Genomic DNA, 22,265 nt, shown 5'->3' with positions numbered 1-22,265 from the left:
GTCAATAATAGATTGGGAGTTGCAGTATCTAAGCAGACCTTATCGAACTGGCTAGCAGATTGTATTTCCTTCTGCTACACGCAGGTGGGACTGCAGCTTGGCGGGCATGTGAAGGCTTATTCTGTAAGAGCCATGGCAGCTTCAGTAGCCCACTTGCGAGCTGTGCCCTGGAGTTCCCTGCACACTTTTGCTTCACATTACTGTCTGGACAAGGACAGCCGACATGACAGCAATTTTGGCCAGTTGTCCTCTGCAATTTTTTTCAGCTCTGAAACCCAACCCCCCCCCTTGCCTCAGGCCCTTTGTTCGGGTTCAGGATGTCTCCCCATGTTATAGCAGCACAGGTTGTTGTGCACGTTGGCACCTATTAAGTGCTGGCTATCTTATGGTTGGGAGCAGCTTATAGCTACATATTCACCCATGTGTGAGGACTACCATCCTGCTTGTCCTAGGAGAAAGCAGAGTTGCTTACCTGTAACAGGTGTTCTCCTAGGTCAGCAGAATGTTAGTCCTCACGAAACCTGCGCGCCACCCTGCAGAGTTGGGTTTCCTATGTTGTATTTTTCGTGAATTCTATATTATAAGACTGAAGGGGGATCTCACGTGTCCGTGTGGATAATGGTATGCTGGGCATGCTCAGTGTGACAGCCAAAGTTTTCTGTGCTGGGCTCCATCCGATGATGTCATCCATGTGTGAGGACTTACATCCTGCTATCCTACGAGAACACCTGTTACAGGTAAGCAACTCTGCTTTAATGCCTTTTAAAGGACCAGCAAAAAAAAAAAAAAAAGTTACATGAGTCTGGGAGACCTTGCAGGTTTCTTTTTTTTTTTTTTTTTTTAAGATCTGAAGAAAATATCTATTCAGACCTTGGAAATTCATGCACTGCAACATCTGTTTGTTGGTGTTTTCTAGCATATTGCAACCTTCAGAGACTTAAAGAATTTTAAAGGTACTGACTTAGCAGTAACATTTGTAATTGACAGAAGACTTTATGGTTGTATTATTTGCTTTTATGGAAGGGAATAGGAGACCTAGATTGAGTGAAGGTGGTGGTGTATGTTTGGTTTCTGCAGGAGGTCTCGAGCTTACTGAAGTCATCCAATCTCACTTTGCAAACCATGGCGAGGGATACAGTCACAAGGTTTCCCTTGCGCTTACTGTCATTGATACCGTGTGCTGCATCAAAATGTATGAGAATGGCAGAACTCTCACAGGCAGACGGTGAATGATGCAGCTAGAGACACAAATAGGACACTAAAGGGGAGGCAACTTCTAGGGAATTATAACTCTTAGCTGTTGGCGTCTGGCATTATAATACCACTTTCACAGCCTGCAGTGTTTTCCCACTATGGGGTTTGTTTACTGAGCTGTGATAATGCAGAAGTGTGCTTTAAATACCGAATTTGCTGTTTAATATGCATTAAAACCGCATTATCATGTTGCCAGTATCACCCAGATAAGTCCCAACATGAAGAAAGGGCAATTTTAAAAGGACTTACCTGTATAAATGTAACATACTATCGTAGCAATTTTAAAAATCCATTTACATGCGTAAAGTGTATTTACACGTGAATATCCAGTGGACAATTCAATGGCATATATCGTAGCAATTTTCCAAAGTTCACTTACACAGGTAAAATGCATTTACACGTATGAAACCCAATTCTAAGCATGCTCATGCTTTTTAAAAATCACTGTCTTAATGAGCTGTGCCACATGCAAATCTATGAAAAGCAGCTCATGCTTATTAAAATAGAGTAATATGGATTGTGACAAACTTCGCAATCCGTGTTAATCCTTTGAAAGTTAACTGCACCTCAAGAGATGTTGTTCGCTCTCAGAACCTCTGCTCCTCTCCCCCCCACCTCCCCCAGCCAGTTCGATCCTTAGTGGGGCAGAAAGCCCCTTCCCATAGCAGATAGTCCTCTGGCTCTTCCTCACCCAGTTTGCACTCCAACATATTTTCTGTTTAGCCCTTCTCCCCTGCTGGAGCCCATCCTTTCACCCAGTTCGCCAAAAAGGTGCCCCTGCCCCAGAAACCCCTTTACCCTTTGTTGAAGGCTGAATTGTGACGTGCAAAGGGGGAGCTTTGGGTCGGTTGGTGCCATTTTGACTGATAGCGTCAGCAACTGGGGATCATTTCTGCCATAGGGGGGGGGGAGGGGGGCAGGAGCCTTCACCCTAGGGTTTGGGAGGGTCTGGAGCTGGAGGGTGTATGGGAGACTAGCAGGGGGCTCTTTTTGGTGTATTGGATGGAGTTTCTGCAAGGAGTGGGGCTAAACCCTCGAACATATTTTGGAGGAGTATGCTGGCGGGGAGGGGAGGGCTTTTGAATGGGTTTTGTACTTCAGGGCTTCCTGTCACATTCTTTTCCAGCCACAGCAACAGGCTTTCCCAGCGCCCCTATATCCCTTCTGCCCATGCCATATCATTTTGTAATCGTGCTGAAGATTTCTAATAGTGAACACAGTTTTCCTTGAAAATTTCACTGTGTCTAGAGTTTCACTCTTGTCAGTGTAAGCAGTTTTGTCCTTAGGTGTAAAAAAGACATGCAAAACCCATGTGAAAGTGCAGCCTTCCTCAGCATTTTGTTTGCAAGTGGAGCCAGCTGATTGACTGACAATTCTGATAGGTCAGTATAGCAGGGGTCCTGCTGGAGAGAAATGTCTTGCAAGCCAAAAGGGACATCAGGGAAAGGTTCCCTGTGTGGGTTCCATTGTTTCTCACAGGACAAGCAGGATGGTTGTCCTCACAAATGGGTGACATCGAGGATGGAGCCCATCACGGAAAACTTCTGTCAAAGTTTAAACAGAACTTTGACTGGCCCCTACTGGGCATGCCCAGCAAGGCACTGACCCTGCAGCCAGCAGGGGTCTCCCTTCAGTCTTCTTTTTTCCGCGCAGCAGTTGCCACGCGGTGAAAGGAGCTCCCTTACCTCGTTCCTGACAGGAATTCGGTACTTTTCTTTCCGAAGAAAATTTGCCCCTCAGGGGTCTCCCTTCGACAAATTTTTGTCACTTTCGCGGAAACCGGTAAGTTTTTTGCCTTTTTCCTCGACTACCGTCGAATTTGGCCCTCGAGGCCTGTTGGCACTTACCGAGCCCGCGACTAAATTTGGCCTTAAGCCATGGCAACGGGGTTCCGTCGATGTCCGGATTGTACCCGGACTATGTCAATCACAGACCCCCATAGGGTTTGTGTTTTGTGTTTGGGTAGTGAGCATGATGTCCTGACTTGCACCAAATGTGCCCTAATGACACCTAAGGGTCGCAAGGCCAGGATGGAGAAGATGGGGCTCCTCTTCCATGCACCCACCCCAACGCCATCGATAGCATCGACGTCATCGGAACCGGCACCGTCGAAATTGCACCACCATCGTCAACCCTCCGGTGACTGTCCACCATCGATGACTTCTCGGCCGTCGACTCCTGTCCCCTCCCCGGATGGGCGAGGAGACTGGAAGGACAAGCATCGCCATCGACGGCACAAGTCTCGGCCTGTCGAGGATCCACAGTCATCGACCTCTGAACAGGCCGAACCACCGACTAAGAGGCCTCGATCAGACTTGGCACCGTCCACGTCTCGTTCGCAGGCATCGAGGAAACCCTCACCCTCTCGGGGTGTGGGAGCCGTGATCCCACCGGTTACAGTGGTCCCTCCGGCTCTGCCTCAGCCTCCTTCTCCCGTCGAGCCGGGTATTGTTACCCCTGGTCTCCGGGCTGAACTGGACCGGCTGGTCCAGGAGGCCATCGAGAAAGCGATGCAAAGATTCCAACCTCCATTGGCACCGTCTCCGGCACCGATTCCGGCACCGCCACCGGCATCGACCCCGGCACCGACTCCGCCACCGAGGAAGGAACCGACCACCGAACCTTTGGTGGAAGCGCTGGCACCGCTACTACAACGTATGGAGGCACTTGTACATGCCCTTCCATTGATGATTCCAGTAGCACCGACAGCGCCATCGTCTCCGACTGGATTTTCATCGGCGGGAGAAACACCGTTCCTGATTCCCCCTTCCGGGGTGGTCCCATCGGTGCCTTCTCGTATATCTCCACCGATTTATCCTTTGGCTCCATCGGTTCCAAGACAGGCACCGACTCCATCAGCAGCACCGAAACCCTCGATGCCGTTCCCAGTACCGATTGTACCACCGGTTCCTCCAAGGTTTCCTTCGATGCCTTCGGATCCTCAACCAGGTCCATCGGGGCTTCAACCCCCAAGTGATCCCTATGATACCTGGGGTGATGATACATCTTCTGACACAGATTTACCATCACCGCCTTCTCCTACAGAGAGTAGAAAAAGATCTCCTCCAGAGGATCTCTCCTTTATTAATTTTGTAAAGGAGATGTCCGAAATTGTACCTTTTCAGCTGCAATCTGAGACCGATGACAGACACCAGATGACGGAACTGCTTCAATTTTTGGATGCTCCAAAAATCATCGCTTCCATCCCCATTCACCAGGTGTTTCTCGATCTCTTAAAGAAAAACTGGGAATCTCCTTCATCTGTATCACCAGTTAACAAGAAGGCTGACTCCACATATCTCGTCCAGTCAGCACCAGGCTTTCAAAAGCCTCAACTGGATCATCGCTCTGTTGTGGTTGAGTCCGCACAAAGAAAGGCCAAGCGTCTAAAGCCACACTCCTCCACTCCGCCGGTCAAGGACAATAAATTCCTGGACAGTGTGGGACGGAAAGTGTACCATGGAGCTATGCTGATTTCTCGCATAGCCTCATATCAACTCTACATGACGCAATATAACAGAGCCATCCTTAAACAGATGCAAGATTTTGCTGACACATTACCTGACCAATACCAACCACAGCTTCAGACCCTTCTTAACAAAGGGTTTGAAGCAGGGAAGCACGAGATCAGAACGGCTTATGACATCTTTGATGCCTCCACAAAGGTTTCAGCTACTGCCATTTCGGCCAGACGTTGGGCTTGGTTAAAATCATCCAACCTTCGCCCAGAGGTCCAGGATCGTTTAGCGGATTTACCCTGCTTAGGGGACAATTTGTTTGGAGAACAAATTCAGCAAATTGTAGCTGAATTAAAAGATCACCACGAGACGTTAAAACAACTTTCTTCTGTTCCGTCTGAGGTTTCCTCCAAACAACCACTTAAGAAGGACTCTAAGAAGTCGTTCTTTCGGCCACGCCGTTACTACCCTCCATCGGCCAGGCCTCGTCCAGCTCGATCCTCTACTAGGCCTCAGCCGCGTCAGCCTAGGAAACAAAGGCCTACTGTAGCCCCTCCTCCTGGGCCTGCGGCTGGCCTTTGACTCCCCTGTAGGGAACACATGCCAAACCCCTCTTCCAGACATTCCTGTAGGAGGTCGACTGTACCATTTTCTACAACCTTGGTTGCAGATCACCTCAGATCAGTGGGTGCTAACAATTATCGCACAGGGTTACCACCTCAACTTCATAACTCTTCCGACAGACTCCCCGCCTCTTCAAGCGTGGAGTCTATCCACCCATTTGGCTCAATTACAACAGGAAGTATCTCTTCTTCTGCAATCAAATGCTATAGAACCCGTTCCTCCCTCTCAACGAGGCAAGGGATTCTATTCCAGATACTTCCTAATACCAAAGAAATCAGGGGGACTACGTCCCATTTTGGACCTTCAAGCCCTCAACAAATACCTTCAAAAAGAGAAGTTCAAAATGGTAACCCTAGGCGCGCTGCTCCCTCTGCTACAAAGAGGGGATTGGCTGTGCTCTCTCGACCTCAAGGACGCTTATACCCACATTGCGATCACACAATCCCATCGCAAATATCTGCGGTTTCTAGTAGGCCACGACCATTATCAATACCGTGTCCTACCTTTCGGTCTGGCTTCTGCCCCACGAGTCTTTACCAAATGTCTCGTAGTGGTAGCAGCATTCCTAAGGAAGGAAGGTGTCCACGTCTACCCCTACCTGGACGATTGGCTAATCAGGGCCTCCACCCAACAGATAGCTCAATCCTCCCTAAAATTGACAATTCAAACACTCCTTTCCTTAGGGTTTCTTGTCAATTACGAGAAATCTTGCTTAGTCCCATCTCAAACCTTATCCTTCATTGGGGCAGACTTGGACACCTTACAGGCAAAGGCTTACCTTCCTCTTCAGAGGGTCCACACCCTAATATCCCTGGCTCGCCAGCTCCAGTCTCAGAACACTGCCACGGCTCGCCAGTTCCTCATTCTCCTAGGACACATGGCATCCTCGGTTCAAGTCACTCCCATGACCCGACTAGCCATGAGAGTAACACAATGGACTCTACGACACCAATGGATTCAAGCTTTTCAGCCTCTGTCCTCCATATTCACAGTCACACAAGCGCTGCGCCTATCCTTAACCTGGTGGACGACTCAGGTCAACCTCCTTCAGGGCTTACCTTTTCTTCCACCGGATCCGCAAGTAATCCTAACCACCGACGCTTCTCACATCGGTTGGGGAGCCCATGTGGACGACTTTCAAACCCAAGGGTTATGGTCCAAAGAGGAAGCCGAACACCAGATCAATTTCCTGGAACTTCGAGCAATCCGCTATGCGCTCCGAACTTTCAAAGATCATCTATTTCATCAGATAATCTTAATCCAGACGGACAACCAAGTGGCCATGTGGTACATAAACAAGCAGGGAGGCACAGGCTCCTTCCTTCTGTGTCAGGAAGCTGCGCAGATCTGGGCGGAAGCCCTCTCCCACTCCATGTACCTCAGGGCCACTTACCTGCTGGGAGTAGACAATGTATTGGCAGACCAGCTGAGCCGTGTCTTCCAACCACACGAGTGGTCACTCGATCCTCTGGTAGCGACCTCTCTGTTTCACAAGTGGGGTTCTCCCCGCATAGACCTCTTTGCGTCCCCTCAGAACCACAAAGTGGACGATTACTGCTCTCTCATTCGGAGCCAGCACTCTCGGCCGAGAGATGCATTCTCCCTCAAGTGGACAACCGGTCTGCTCTATGCATTCCCTCCACTCCCTCTTGTGTCAAAGACTCTCGTGAAGCTACGCCAGGACGGAGGAACCATGATCCTGATAGCACCTTACTGGCCACGCCAAGTATGGTTTCCAATACTCCAGGATCTCTCCATCCGCAGGCACGTTCCTCTGGGAAAGGACCCGCATCTGCTCACTCAAAACGACGGATGCCTCCTCCATCCCAACCTCCAAGCCTTGTCCCTGACGGCATGGATGTTGAAAGGTTAGTCCTTCAACCATTTAACCTTTCAGATTCCGTTTCTCGGGTCCTGATAGCTTCACGAAAGCCTTCCACAAGAAAGTCTTACTCATACAAATGGAAAAGGTACACATCATGGTGCACTTCTCAGTCCCTTGATCCCCTTTCCTGTCCAATCTCCAAATTCTTGGACTATTTATGGCATCTCTCTGAATCAGGTCTTAAAACCTCTTCTATCAGAATGCATGTCAGTGCGGTAGCCGCCTTCCATAAAGGTGTACAGTGTGTCCCTATTTCAGTACAACCCCTGGTAACACGTTTTCTTAAAGGCTTGCTCCATCTGAAGCCACCCTTACGTCCTCCGGCCCCATCTTGGGACCTTAACCTGGTTCTTGGTCGTCTAATGAAACCTCCTTTCGAACCTTTGCACTCCTGTGAATTAAAGTATCTCACATGGAAAGTGTTATTCCTTTTGGCTATCACTTCAGCTCGCAGGGTTAGTGAATTGCAGGCCTTAGTCACCTATCCGCCTTACACTAGGCTCCTGCAGGACCGGGCGGTGCTCCGCACTCACCCTAAATTTTTACCTAAGGTAGTTTCTGAGTTTCATATTAATCAATCCATCATACTACCTATCTTTTTTCCCAGGCCCCACTCCAACTCCGGGGAACAGACTCTGCATACCCTAGACTGCAAACGAGCTCTAGCTTTTTATCTAGACCGTACAGTTGCTCACAGGAAGAGCACTCAATTATTTGTCTCTTTCCATCCTAACAAGTTAGGACATCCTGTGGGTAAGCAGGCTCTTTCCTCCTGGTTGGCGGACTGCATTTCTTTTTGCTATCAGCAAGCTGGCATTCCTTTTCAAGACCGTGTCAAGGCACACACTGTGAGGGCCATGGCGACTTCAGTAGCACACCTTCGATCGGTGCCGCTTCCTGACATCTGCAAAGCTGCAACCTGGAGTTCTCTCCATACTTTTGCAGCCCACTATTGTTTGGACAAAGCTGGAAGACAGGACTCCATCTTCGGCCAATCTGTCTTGCGTAACCTTTTTCCAACATGATGTACCAACACCCTTCCACCTGCCCGGTAGGGTGCGGATGCCCTTTCCCAAATTCCACCCCAATTGTTGTGCCTGTTGCACGCCGTTGGGTGCATTTGGTGCACGTCAGGACATCCTCAGCTCGGTACTCACCCATTTGTGAGGACAACCATCCTGCTTGTCCTGTGAGAAAGCAAATGTTGCTTACCTGATGTAACAGGTGTTCTCACAGGACAGCAGGATGTTAGTCCTCACGAAACCCGCCCGCCACCCCGCGGTGTTGGGTTCGTTTTACTTTTTACTTTTTTAGGCACTGCCTGTAGCTTTGAAAATCAGACTGAAGGGAGACCCCTGCTGGCTGCAGGGTCAGTGCCTTGCTGGGCATGCCCAGTAGGGGCCAGTCAAAGTTCTGTTTAAACTTTGACAGAAGTTTTCCGTGGTGGGCTCCATCCTCGATGTCACCCATTTGTGAGGACTAACATCCTGCTGTCCTGTGAGAACACCTGTTACATCAGGTAAGCAACATTTGCTATATCAAGCTGCCTGCTTTCTTCAGTGGGAAGCTGTCACTCCTGTTAATTAAAGACAGATGACATGTCTAGATTTTTTGACACTGCATTCCTGAAATAGTCTTTTGGCAGCTGATCAGTGGTCACTAAAATCTCCACCCTGATCTCTTTTTTTTTTTTTTTACAGTAACTACTTTGCTTAGTTTACAAGAGAAGCGTAGGGGGCGTTTATTACTCTGAAGAGAGGGTGATCTAAAAGCAGGTGAGAATTGCACAGGGGCTTAGTAATGCTGTACAAGGTCAGAGGAGTTGTCGGGCAGACAAAAGACGTCGCCTCACAATGTCATCTCCTCTTTCATAACTTCAGGAATCAATGATTTATTGGCAGAACTCACTATCGATGGCTTGGCAGTGCTTAGAGCATTAAGCTATGAAACTCATTTCCACTCTCCTATCTGCGTTTACTGTGGACCTTTGAGCAAGTCACTTAACATCCCTTCAGAAAACCTGGCAAAGCTTTCATTAAATATAACAGACTGTGGGCAGGCTTTATGGAGGATTTTAAAAAGCTTGTCTAACCCATGCATGCAAAGACTTGACTGGTTTATTCCTCGAGTGCTGGCTAGATTTTTGAAGAATATAGTCTCCATTTTTATTTATTTAAAAGAATTTGTATTCCACACACATCTAAAATGTTCGGGGTGGAGAACAGAAGTAACAAACAGCATAAAAATGAAAACAAACAATATCTTGAACCATAAACACTCTCACAGCTTGGCATGACTGTGCTCATGGTGAACCATAGTGTAAAAGCAGAACTCTTCAAAATGCCTATCAGTACTCTGCAGTATGAAAGCGCCTGTCATGAATAAAGTAAGGTCTGTAGAGCTTCTGGATTAAGCTTGGAATTTGGTTCTTGGACAGCCCTTCTGAGTTCCTTTTCATTTGGATTAATTTAATAAGTCAGCAGTAATGTACACAGTACATTACCATAAAGGATTTTGATACACATGCTAGGTGCATTGCAAGGCACATGACTAGAGCACAGGACTTGAAATAATTCAGTAAAATGTGTTCCTTTGCCTACAAAATGTCTTGGCATAAAAATGTGCTTTACTTTTAAAATAGTTGAAAAAGAGTAAGAACTCTGTTGTCTGTTTGGAAATGTTATTTTTAATTGCGGCATCCCTGTGGCTTGACTGTAGCACGGTGCGGTGTGGTGCAGGAGATTCGAGTGCCGGTCTCCGGTCTGTTTGAATCTGAGCAGCTCAGGCGCGTTGCAGAGTAATATGGAGGGAGCAGAGAGCGACCCCCCCCCTCCTGTCTGCGGAGCATTGCTAATGAGTTATAGAAACATAGAAATGACGGCAGAAGAAGACCAATCGGTCCATCCAGTCTGCCCAGCAAGCTTCACACTTCTTTTTTTCTCATACTTATCTGTTTCTCTTGGCTCTTAGTAACCTTAGGTTCTATTTCCCTTTCACCCACTATTTTTTTTCTTTTTTTTTTCACCAGCAAGGGAACCTTGAGTCACATCAAGTCAGCCATGGGGGAAGGGAGGGGGTTATAATGATGGAGACTGATATTCAGAGAGCCGGTGCATGGATAAGTTAATCGGGGAAAGATATCTGGATATCTTTATTCAAATATTTAATGGGACTCATGCGCTTAAGCCTGCTGCTGAATTTACCCGGATACAGTTGGATTCAGACGGCTGTTTTTCTGACCAGAATTGCATGTGCAGCTTTAGCCAGATGGTGCTCAATGTGTGTGCTCCCTGGCTAAAATGTGGCCATGCTCCTGGGATGCCTCCAGCACTGCCTCTTTTTGTCCAGATAGCCTTGGCGCGCACAGCTCATTGGGGGTAAATATTCAAATCTTGACTTTTGTCCAACTAATTCTAAAAAGAATTTGTAGCCTTTGTCCAGTTAGCTGGATGAAGCCTTCAAATGTTGGTACCTCATGGTGAATAATGGGGGGATAGAGCGAAGACCAATAAGGTAATTGGACAGAGATACGATGCCTAGTACAGATATTAAATGTTTTAAAATGCAAACTTACCGGAAGAGAAGAAGACAAAAGCGAAGGAGGAGAGCGATTAAGATGAAAGAGAGAAAGCAGGTTTGAAAAGGGGTGGGGTTAAATAGTGGGGTTGGGGATAGAAGGGGAGAGCCGAAGGCAGCAGCGTGAAACAGAATAAAGGTCTGGAGGATCAACGAGACAGTAAGAAAGGTTAAATAAAACATGTTTAGTATACTGCATGCCATACATTTTTCAGAGTTTTAAAAGTCATACGCTGATGAGGTAAAGCATAGTATGAGTGTTAGGTTAGTGGGTTTGTAATGGGAATGCAGCAGTGCTACATGCCGTATTCAGCAAACATGATGTGGCACTGGTGCATTCCTATTACAAACCCACCATGATGTGGCAATTTTATTGCCTTGAAGGGCAGAAGGTTTACAGTGTTGGGGTATTAGTATAATCCTGGTCCTGGCTTTTAAGGCTCTCAAGGGCCTGGCACCATCCTACTTCACCAGTCGACTCTCCCTATAAGTATCCCTTCAGCCACTGCGCTCACTACTTCAAGCTCGCTTAGTGGTTCCAGCCCTCAAGGAAATGCGTCTCAAATCCCAGGAAGAAAACTTTTTCAGGATCAGTCCCCACCCTCTGGAACTCCTTGCCCCGAGAGGTCAGGCTTGCCCCAGACTTCCTCACTTTCAGGAAACAATTGTAAACCGGGCTATTTGTAGTAGTCTTTGGCCCACAGCCGAATCTTTGAACCCTCACAGTCTTAGAAACATAGAAATATGACTATGTGGCCCATCTAGTCTGCCATTCCATCAAATTTATGTAGCCCTTACGATGACCTTCATGAACTCGGCCACTAAATGCGCAAAAGTCACTACCACCCCTACCAGATCATCACATCATCATCATATCCCCAAACGTTCGTGACATGTATTCCTTATATCTGTAAAATGCTAATATTTATTTATTTATTTGTGTTCAGTTCAAGGTGAGTTGCATTCAGATACTGTAGGTATTTCCCTGTCCCCAAAAGGCTTATAATCTAAAGTTGTCCTTGAAGCAATGGAGAGTGAAGTGACTTGCCTAAGGTTAAAAGAAGCGCCTGCCTTATATTTGCTGAATCATTTGTATTTGTAATGGTTTTGGTTTTTTTTAATTTTTATTTATTTGATTTATATTCTGCTAATATGTACTTCCTGAATTCTTATACTTCCTGAATTCTCTTACTGATGTACCCTAGACTTATTTGAAGCCTAAGTTTACTGTAATTGTATCTTTACCATACTGTATTTATGCCTAATAATGTACCTTTATCTATAGTTATGATCATAAGTTTACATACCCTTGGCAGAATTTGTAAGATGTATAACATTTTAATAATCCAACAAAATAATATTACGCCCAAATGTACTTATCACACCATCTCTATGAGACTCTTTTTATTTAGGAATATGCTTCCAGATTTATATATAAAGAATCTTTTAAGGAAAATTTTGTTAAAATTATATTTAAGAATCACATTTATGTAGGATTTCATCACACACACAAAAAAAAAAGGTTTTTCTGACTCGTGATTTTGTCCAGACACCAAATCTTTGAGCATTTATGGTATGATAAGCATGTTTGGATGCAATATTATTTTGTTGGTTGTATATATTCATTTTATCTTGAACCGCTTTTTCTTTGAAGTAGAATTTTAAGAAAACATGAATGATCAGACAAAAGATATGTCGTTTATTTTTAAACATTTTCAGATTAAACTATCATGCATCACAGAATAGCACAATCATTAAACAAACCATAGCAATAAAGGGAATAATAAAATGATTCTGTTCAAAAGTTTGCTTACCCTTAAATGTTTGGGCTGATAATATGCACTCAAGTTGACACACACAGGTTGAGATGGCAGTTAAGGATAGATATTCATACCTGTGGTCCTGTTTGGTTGTAATTAGTATCCATGTATAAATAGTTAGATTTTCTTGGCTCTTGAGAAACCCATGTGCATTTAATCCAGGGCTGCACTGATTTAGGTGGTTCTGAAGCATGGGGAAAGCAAAATAACTGTCAAAGGATCTTTGAGCAAAAGTAGTTCAACTTTATAAATCAGGTAAAGGATATAAAAAGAGATCCAAAGATTTGAAAGTACCAGTCAGTACTATTCAAACTGTCATAATGCCTCTGTATTGTTCCATGGTGAGACCGCACCTTGAATACTGTGTACAGTTCTGGTTGCCACATCTCTAAATAGATATAGTTGCAATGGAGAAGGTACAGAGAAGAGCAACCAAAATGATAAAGAGGATGGAACAGCTCCCCTATGAGGAAAGGCTGAAGAGGTTAGGGCTGTTCAGCTTGGAGAAGAGACGGCTGGGGGGGGGGGGGGAATATGATAGAGGTCTTTAAGATCATGAGAGGTCTTGAATGAGTAGATGTGAATCGGTTATTTACACTTTCGGATAATAGAAGGACTAGAGGGCACTCCATGAAGTTAGCAAGTAGCGCATTTAAAGCTAATCAGAGAAAATTCTTTTTCACTCAACGCACAATTAAGCTCTGGAATTTGTTGTCAGAGGATGTAGTTAGTGCAGTTAGGGCTGGATTTTCTAAGTTCGCAGAACTTAGAAAATCCGGTGGTCACAGGGGGCGAAACGGGGAGCGGTCCTGCACTAGCCAGCAGCAATCGCACCGCCGAATAACTACACCATACACCATAAAAGGTGTAGTTATTGGGCGCGAAATAGGCAGCGAAAAGGCTCCTTACCTTTTCGCTGTCCGCGCCGTCCTCGCAGAGTCGGCCCCGGTGACACCCCAACTCCTCCTCTTTAACTACTATTAATCAAGTTTACTTAGGGAATAGCCACTGCTATTAATTGGATCAGTAGCATGGGATCTTCTTGGTGTTTAGGTACTTGCCAAGTTCTTGTGGCTTGGTTTGGCCTCTGTTGGAAACAGGATGCTGGGCTTGATGGACCCTCGGTCTGACCCATTATGGCAACTTCTTATGTTCTTAAACTCTGATAAAGACGTTGAAAATTATGGGTTCTGTTACTAGCAAGCCACAATCACTTAGACCGAGAGATTTTAGTTACAACTGCCAGGAAAATTTGTCAGGATGCAAAGAAAAACCCACAAGCAACTTCTTCTGAAATACAGGTTTCTCTAAAACAAAGTGGTGTGGGTGTTTCAGCATGCACAATGAGGAGATACTTGAACAAAAATGGGCTGCATGGTAGAGCTGCCAGAAAAAAGTCATTGCTGCACCAACGCCACAAAACAGCCTGCTTACAATAGGCCAAACAGCACCCAGACAAGCCTCAAAACTTCTGGAACAAAATAATTTGGAATGAGGAGACCAAAATTGAACTTTATGGTCATGACCATAAACACTATGGGGTAAATTTTAAAAAGACTGTGCGGGCGTCCATGCGTGCATTGTTCCCGGCGCTCACACATGGATGTACCGATTTTAGAACATGCGCATGTTGCTGCGTGCATGTTAAAAAAAAAAAAAAAAAAAAAAAAAAAAAAAAAAAAAAAAAAAATCCGATACCCTTCCGCACATGTGCGCCCGATTTTATATCTGCGCGCGCGGGTTCCGACTCACGTGCGCAAGGGAGGGTTATTTTGTAAAAAATAAATGCGCTGCGACACGATCGGGCCTTTGGTTTGCTATCCCCCAACTAACCCTCCTCCCTCTTCCCTCTCCACCCCAACCCCTAAACCCATCCCACCTACCCTATTTTTTTGTTTAAAAACTTACCTGCTCTGACGAGCAGAAGTAAGTTGCGCGCACCAGCCAGCTGCCGGCACGCGCTTCACCAATGATGCTGACCCGCCGCTTTTTAAATGCACGTACTGGGAGATACACGTGTGGCCGGGTCGTTTGGAAAATGTGCTGGGTGTGTGCACGGCTCAGCCACACGTATATCTCCTGGTATTTCCACGTGCCAGGGATTTAAAATCCCCCCCCGTATGTTTGGAGAGGAATCATCAGGGTCTATGAAGAGCAGCACACCATCCCTTCCGTGAAGCATAGAGTTGGATCTCTGCTGTTTTTTTTTTTTTTTAGGGGGAGGGGGGAAGGGGTTGTGAGCTACAGCGGCACAAGGAATTTAGTCAAAATTGATGGCAGGATGAATGCAGCCTCTTAGAAAAAATTGGAGGAGAATTTGCATTCATCAGCCAGGAAGCTGCCTATGGAGCACACTTGGACTTTCCAACATGACAATGATCCAAAACATAAGGCTGCCCTTCAGTGTCTGCAGGTTCTGGAGTGACCATCACAGTCTCCTGACCTCAACGTCATTGAGCCACTCTGGGGAGAGCTCAAACATGCAGTTCATGCTAGGCAGCCAAAGAATTTACAGGATCTGGAGGCTTTTTTGCCAAAAGGAATGGGCAGCTTTACCACCTGAGAAAATAAAGGGTCTCATTCATAACTATCAGAAGAGACTGCAAGCTGTCATTGATGCAAAAGGGGGCAATGCACGATATTAAGAACTAAGGGTATGCAAACTTTTGAACTGGACCATTTTATGATTTCCTTTATTACTATGGTTTGTGTAATGATTGTGCTATTCTGTGATGCATGATAGTTTAATTTGAAACACATTAATAATAACAGATGTGTTTGGTCTGATCACTCATGTACACATGCTACACATCTTTCAAATTCTGGTAGGGGTATGTGAACTTATGAGCACAACTGTATTCCGTGAGCTGTAATTCACACCCATTGAGGTCCAAATTACTGAAGAACCCGTTTATTGGAAAGCTGAAATATTTTGAATCACACTTTGAATTCCATTGTTGAAAGAGTGTGATATAAATAAAGGATGATGATAACTCGGGTGTGTTTGACCTCATGCTCCTTAACTATCTGAGATCTGCAGATATCCTGCTACAGTAAACACTATGGCATGCCTTATTGCTATCATAAATTTTGTAATAAATATTTTCCAGTGTTTGGATTTAATCTGTATTTTTATAGTAGGATATTGATATGGGCAGCCAATCACAGAACAGAGACCCTACACAATGAAGCTATACTCTGTTCTACCAAATTATTTATATAATGTTGCTGATTGACTGGCTGAGACTTGTTCATACAAGAATCATAGTAGCACAATTTAAATATTGTGATGGTTTTGTTCCTCGGGCAGTGCGCCCTTTTAAAAATCGGTAAAAAGGATCTAGAAAAAAAATATTGCAACCTTGAAAGTCATCCTATGATGCACTAGAGCTGATTGTTACAGCTGTCAGGTTCTGTCTGTGGATTGTAAAGAAATCCCTATCAACAGGAGCAGTTTCTGAAAGGTCTTTAAATATAGAGAAAAATCATTTCTAGCAAGGCCTATCGAAGCTCCTTCGGGAACTCTTTGCTAAAAGCTGCAGGCAGTCGACCGATAAGTATCACTAGAGAGCATCACCTGAGCTTCCCTTGCCCCGGCAGACTGTGCGTACTACCTATTCAGTACTGTCAGCCCAGGAGGTAGGCGTGTGCTCATGTCCCAGCCACTAGCCACTTCCTGAGACACTGTATGACTCTGCTATAGAGCCAGCAAGCTGGCCCCTTTATTCTTTATGGGGGTTTTATTGACACAATGGTTTCTTCTGTTCCTTTGGGCTTCCAGTTAGAACTGGGGCTGGGCATGACCTGTGGAAGGTCCAAAGTTTGATCTCCCCAGGTTGGTTGGGGGATAGGGATGCTGTGGAGGTAGAGTGTCATGGTAATTGCTCAAGGATGTTGCCTAGTGTCTGTATTTAAGGCCCATGATTGCAGGACCAAGACTGTCGCAGCAATGAGCAAACTAGGTATGTGGGAGGGATTTAAAGTAGAAGAAAAAAAATCCACAGGTAGTTGCGAACGAAGGCTTATGGTGCCCAGAGCGCAGCAGTGGCTCCAATTAAGCTGGAAGCCCAAAGGAGCAGGAGGAAACTGCTAGGTCCTTAGGAAAAAAAAAAGAGAGGGTAGTCCTCGGTCAGTGACCCTGCACCAGGGCTTCTTCCAGGACCCTGCAGTCATGGACCCTACATCAAGCCACTAGGTGTTGCCATTGCACAGTGATCACGACGCCCCTCTAGGGGCGCTTCCTTACAAAGCAGCCATAAAAGTACTTTCACCGTGGCCACCCACAGGTGCTGTAGCTGAACTGAGCGAGGGCAATTTGCCTGGGTAAAGAGGTATTTACTGGGGTAACTGTCTTTGAATGTTGCCCTTTATATGCTGCTGGTGTCTCATTTAAGGGTCTGGGTGGAAGGCAGGTTGGTGAGAGAGGGAATGTCAGGAGGCATGTGACTTACTGGCACGTGGAAACCCATTTTCTGTGGGGAATTTACAGAGGCCCGTTTGCTACTACCTGCCAAAGTCCTGGAACATTTTTGTGTTTCCCTCTTAAGGCTCAGCTGCGTGCCTTCATCCCAGAAATGCTGAAGTACTCCACAGGGCGAGGGAAGCCTGGCTGGGGGAAGGAGAGCTGCAAACCCATTTGGTGGCCTGAGGATATCCCGTGGGCTAATGTTCGCAGTGATGTCCGCACGGAGGAGCAGAAACAGAGGGTGAGTTCTTCATGCAAATAACTGCAAGTTTAATATTTAGGCATTTACCATGGTCTGCAGCTCGTCGACTACAACCCAGTATCACAGTTAAATGCAGGTGGAGGAGAAATGCAGAAGGAAAAAAACAACTGTTTAAATACAGAAAAAAGAGGAGTGACCCTGTTCTTCCACATCTGACCTATAATAAATATTCATAAATCTTACATAAGAAGAGTAACATTGAAAGACTATGCAAGAAGGAAATTGTGACTTGGGACTCAACCATACTGTGTGCCCCAGTTGAGAAAAATTAAACTTTTAATTCTAAAGTTTTCAGTGTTTGGGGTAAGTAACAGGGAGTACTGACTGCAGTGTGGTGTTAGGAAGACTTAGTATAGGGATAAGTCACAGGGAGTGCTGACTGCAGTGTGTGGTGTTAGGAAGACTTAGTATAGGGATAAGTCACAGGGAGTGCTGACTGCAGTGTGTGGTATTAGGAAGACTTAGTGTAGGGTAAGTCACAGGAAGTGATGACTGCGGTGTATGGTGTTAGGAAGACTTAGTATAGGGATAAGTCACAGGGAGTGCTGACTGCAGTGTGTGGTGTTAGGAAGACTTAGTATAGGGATAAGTCACAGGGAGTGCTGACTGCAGTGTGTGGTGTTAGGAAGACTTAGTGTAGGGTAAGTCACAGGGAGTGCTGACTGCAGTGTGGGGTTAAGAAGACTCAATGTGGGGGATAAGTCTCATGGAGTGTAGACTGCAGTGTGTGTGCATGTGGAGTGGTAGGTCACAGGAAGTGCTGACTGCAGTGTGTGGTGTTAGGAAGACTTAGTATAGGGATAAGTCACAGGGATGCTGACTGCAGTGTGTGGTGTTAGGAAGACTTAGTGTAGGGTAAGTCACAGGGAGTGCTGACTGCAGTGTGGGGTTAAGAAGACTCAATGTGGGGGATAAGTCTCATGGAGTGTAGACTGCAGTGTGTGTGCATGTGGAGTGGTAGGTCACAGGAAGTGCTGACTGCAGTGTGTGGGGTTAGGAAGACTCGGTGTGGAGGGGTAAGTCACAGGAAGTGCTGACTGCAGTGTGTGGGGTTAGGAAGTCTCAGTGTTGATGGTAAGTGTCACAGGGATTGCTGACCCTGCAGTTCTTCAGGTTTTGAAAGCATATGATGATTATAACAGGATCACCTAGCTGAGATTGTTAATAAATATTATAAAATGTTCTGGCTGAATTTTCTATGAGTTGTATTCCTCTTAAGTGCCTAGGAGAAATCCACATCCATGAAACCTGCAATGAATTAGGGGTTTCAGACAATCGCAGGGCAGCCTGCGGCGTGCAACTCTAATAAGTCTGTCACCGTGGCACTGCTCTGCTGCACACACAAAATCTGTGGTGTGGGTAGTTAGAAAAGAAGATTGTCTTAATATCGAAGTTATTTTATGTTTAATGAGACACAGTGATGATTTGAAATAGGAATTAGCTGCTTTGTAAAAGAAAGAGTTACCTGTTTCTGTTCTGTAATTTCTGCACGTATCTGCTACCCACTGGACTACCAGGCAAGAGCACTGAATATTTTCTTGTTTTTTGTTCGACTTAGCAGGTGTCATGGACCCAAGCACTGCGGACAATTGTAAAGAACTGTTATAAACAGCACGGCCGGGAGGACCTCTTGTATGCCTTTGAGGATCAGCAAACCCAGCAGCAGGTGGCAACCACACACAGCATAGCTCATCTAGTCCCGTCACAGACAGTGGTACAGACCATCAGTAACCCTGATGGCACTGTGTCACTTATACAGGTGAGTCAGATCTTAGGAACAGTCCGCCAACAGCCACGTCTCTCTCTCTCTATCGCTCTTGGGTTTGTCCTCCACCCAAGCACAAACGTGTATTTTATACTGCCATTCCTGTGATGTGTCATTTGTGTCACCCTCACACAGTTCGGTTTTGCCTTTAGTTCTTTACAGATAGGTGCAGTGCAATCACCCTCTTTTAGGATTAGGAGTCCTCATGAATGACTCCTCAGAATTGGTACCGTAGGAGTTAAAAAAAAACAAAACAAAACACAAAACAAAACAATATTTTGCAGCAATGGAATGGGAGCAGAAATTTACAGACTGAAGCAACAGGATTGGACCTTCTTGCTGAGTCCTTTTCTTCTAATTTCTTATTGTCTCTGCTTCGCAAGTTGCAGGTCTTTGCAACAAATTCAACTGCGCTCTAAAACTTCCAAATTTTCATTTAAAAGTTTTAAAAAATATGAATGAAATATGAATTGGTGGCAACAAATAACACTGAGATAACCAGATTTATCTTTAAAGGTTTTCAAATTCTTGTATTACTAACCCTGGCAGCCCATTGAATATTAATGTATAGGGGAGGGGGAGGGGGTGGGTTGAGCTTATCATAGAGGTGATACTTTCACCTTCATGCAGAGAGCAGCCTATAATGGCTTCATGGAGAGACATAGAGCTCGCAAAGAAATCACCAGGGACTTGGCCATCATAGAGCAGCAATACCTACAAGTGAGATTCAAGATAAATGTGTACTGGGGTTTGAAGGGACTCACAGACTGTAACTTTCCCCTCCTGAGACCTGATGCATAGAAGAAGAAGGGTAGAGTCCAATTAGGAGAAAAAAAAACAAACTTGGCACCCATGATTGATTGTCTGTGATGCCCCAGTTTTGGACCCATCCTGACATGAATGGTAGTGAGAAGGGTTTGTAACAGGGCTCGTGGATAGGGGGAGGAAGGTTTGGGAGTAGGTTCTGCGTTGTAAATCTCCTCGTGTGGCCCAGCCATTCTTAGGTGCACTTCTTCATGGAGAGGCACGGACTGCTGTTACCACAGAAACCCAACACAAGCGCATGCACGAGCTTGCCAGCCAGTCGGTGTCGCGATAAATGCTGCCGCTGCACTTGGATATGCCACTGCATTAAGGGGGTAATACTCAAGCATGTATATGTGGATAAATGCATTTTAAAAATTGCTCTCCCCCCCTTCCATATGTGAGTAAAAGTAAACACATGTAATTTTACATGCGTCAAAAACTGAGGTTAGGTCGGGAGGGGCATTTGCATCTTCAAATCACTGCAAACCTTCAGGTGTGTACTTTGCACATGCTTCAATTGAGGCAGAAAAATACACAGGCATCAAAGTACCCACAGTGTGCTTGCCACCCACATCCTCAAAGGGAAACTCCATGCACTTGTTGGTCCCACAGGCAGGTATCAAATTTGCCCTTTCACTGTATTTTTATGAAAGAAATCTGTGTATTCATTTCGCAAGGCATACATGTAATCTCAAAAAACATAAACATATCTTTGCTTGATTGCAGCGTCAATTGTATACAATTATACAGAAAATTCAGCGCAACTATACAACAGCTTCACATGGTACACCCTGAAAAAATTCCCCACCCTATTCCCCCCCCACACTTTTCCTGTTATGCCTCCCCACTCCCTGGATAGGTTATACTGGTATCTTTAAGGAATTAATAATCATACTACGGAGTCGAGTAATCAGTGAATTAAGAAATAGATTCCAAATTTTCAAAAATTGCTGCCTACATTTAACTGTACTTTTGAGCACAAACAATTTTTCCATTATCAACCGGTCTCCAGGGGTCTACAGCTAACCACTGCAACATAATACATTTTTGTTTTTACCATATAACAAGATTTTTGCACCAATAATACCAAATATTTATCAGCACATCATAATCATCCAATTTATCCCAGGACAAGCAGGATGCTAGTCCTCACATATGGGTGACGTCATTGATGGAGCCCTTTTGCTGAAAACTTTCTGTCAAAGTTTCTAGAACTTTTGACTGGCACTCTGAGCCCACTGAGCATGCCCAGCATGCCATGATATTCTCAGCCACAGGGGTCTCCCTTCAGTCTTTGTTTTTCCGCGCTGCTTTTGGCATCGCGGAGCAGGAGCCTGTGTGAGTTTTCTCACACAATTCTGACTAAAAATCAGATTTAAAAGTGATAATTTCTCTCCCATATCTGGGTCTCCCTCGTTACCACTGGCCGGTGAGTAAAGTTTTTCTCATTCCGACTCATTCGAGTAAATGCTTTTTTCTTCACATTTTCATCGACGGTAGCATTTCCATGGGATTCAAAAAATGTCCCAATTGTAATCGGACCATGTCCATTACGGATCCTCACCTCGAGTGTGTACTTTGCTTGGGCCAGTCACACGATGTAACATCTTGCCCAAAATGTGCTGAAATGACCGCTAAAGGTCGGAAAGTGCGACAAGAAAAGATGGAACTGAGGTACAGGAAAAATTGGTGGATTTGCCCTGCGTAGGTGACAACCTCTTTGGCTAGAAAGTGCAGGATGCCGTGGCCCAACTCAAAGAACAACACACGGAGATATTGCGCCAACTGTCGTCAGTTCCGCAAGACTCTGCTTCATCACTGTCTTGCCGTCCACCAAGGAAAGAATCTCGAAAACCTTTTCAACAGGCAGAGACGTTATTATCCACCAGCATCCAGAGGTAGATTTTCTCATCCGCAGCAAAGATCTCAACCCAGACAGCCTAGAGCTGCTAGGCCTCAACCGCCACCGCAGACGGGACCGGCTGCAGGTTTTTGAGGCCACCACCAGAGACCAAAGCCATTTCTACAATCCAAAACCGAACCTGCCAGTAAGAGGCTAAGTCTGCTCCTCCTACAACCATTGGTTTCAGATAACAACAGACCAATGGGTACTCTCAATCATATCTCGAGGTTACCAACTCAATTTCCTCTCAACTCTAAAAGATTCTCCTCCAAAACCTCTTTCATTACACGAAACTCACATAATTCATCTACAAGCAGAAGTATCCACCCTTCTGAGAACCAGAGCTGTAGAACCAGTGCCCCGGACTCAGCAGGGCAGAGGATTCTACTCTCGTTATTTCCTCATTCCAAAGAAAACCGGAGGCCTACATCCCATCCTAGACCTCA

General features: G+C 45.5%; 1 protein-coding gene across 6 annotated transcripts in view; it reads left to right on the top strand.

Moving 5' to 3' along the window:
* The window catches only part of NRF1 (nuclear respiratory factor 1), a 336,328-nt gene that overhangs the window by 97,232 nt on the left and 216,831 nt on the right, over positions 1-22,265 (top strand). For 5 of the 6 annotated variants that reach the window (XM_029615701.1, XM_029615698.1, XM_029615699.1 and 2 more), the window contains exons 6-7: positions 17,165-17,323; positions 18,903-19,103. In XM_029615701.1, the coding sequence (XP_029471561.1) occupies positions 17,165-17,323; positions 18,903-19,103 (360 nt within the window). The remainder of the gene's footprint in view (positions 1-17,164; positions 17,324-18,902; positions 19,104-22,265) is intronic. The other variant, XM_029615700.1, reaches the window with a different exon arrangement.

Source organism: Rhinatrema bivittatum, chromosome 9 (genome assembly GCF_901001135.1).
Source record: "Rhinatrema bivittatum chromosome 9, aRhiBiv1.1, whole genome shotgun sequence".
NCBI lineage: Eukaryota > Metazoa > Chordata > Amphibia > Gymnophiona > Rhinatrematidae > Rhinatrema > Rhinatrema bivittatum.
Note: the sequence above shows the minus strand (reverse complement) of the source record. Positions and strands in the feature narration are given on the sequence as shown.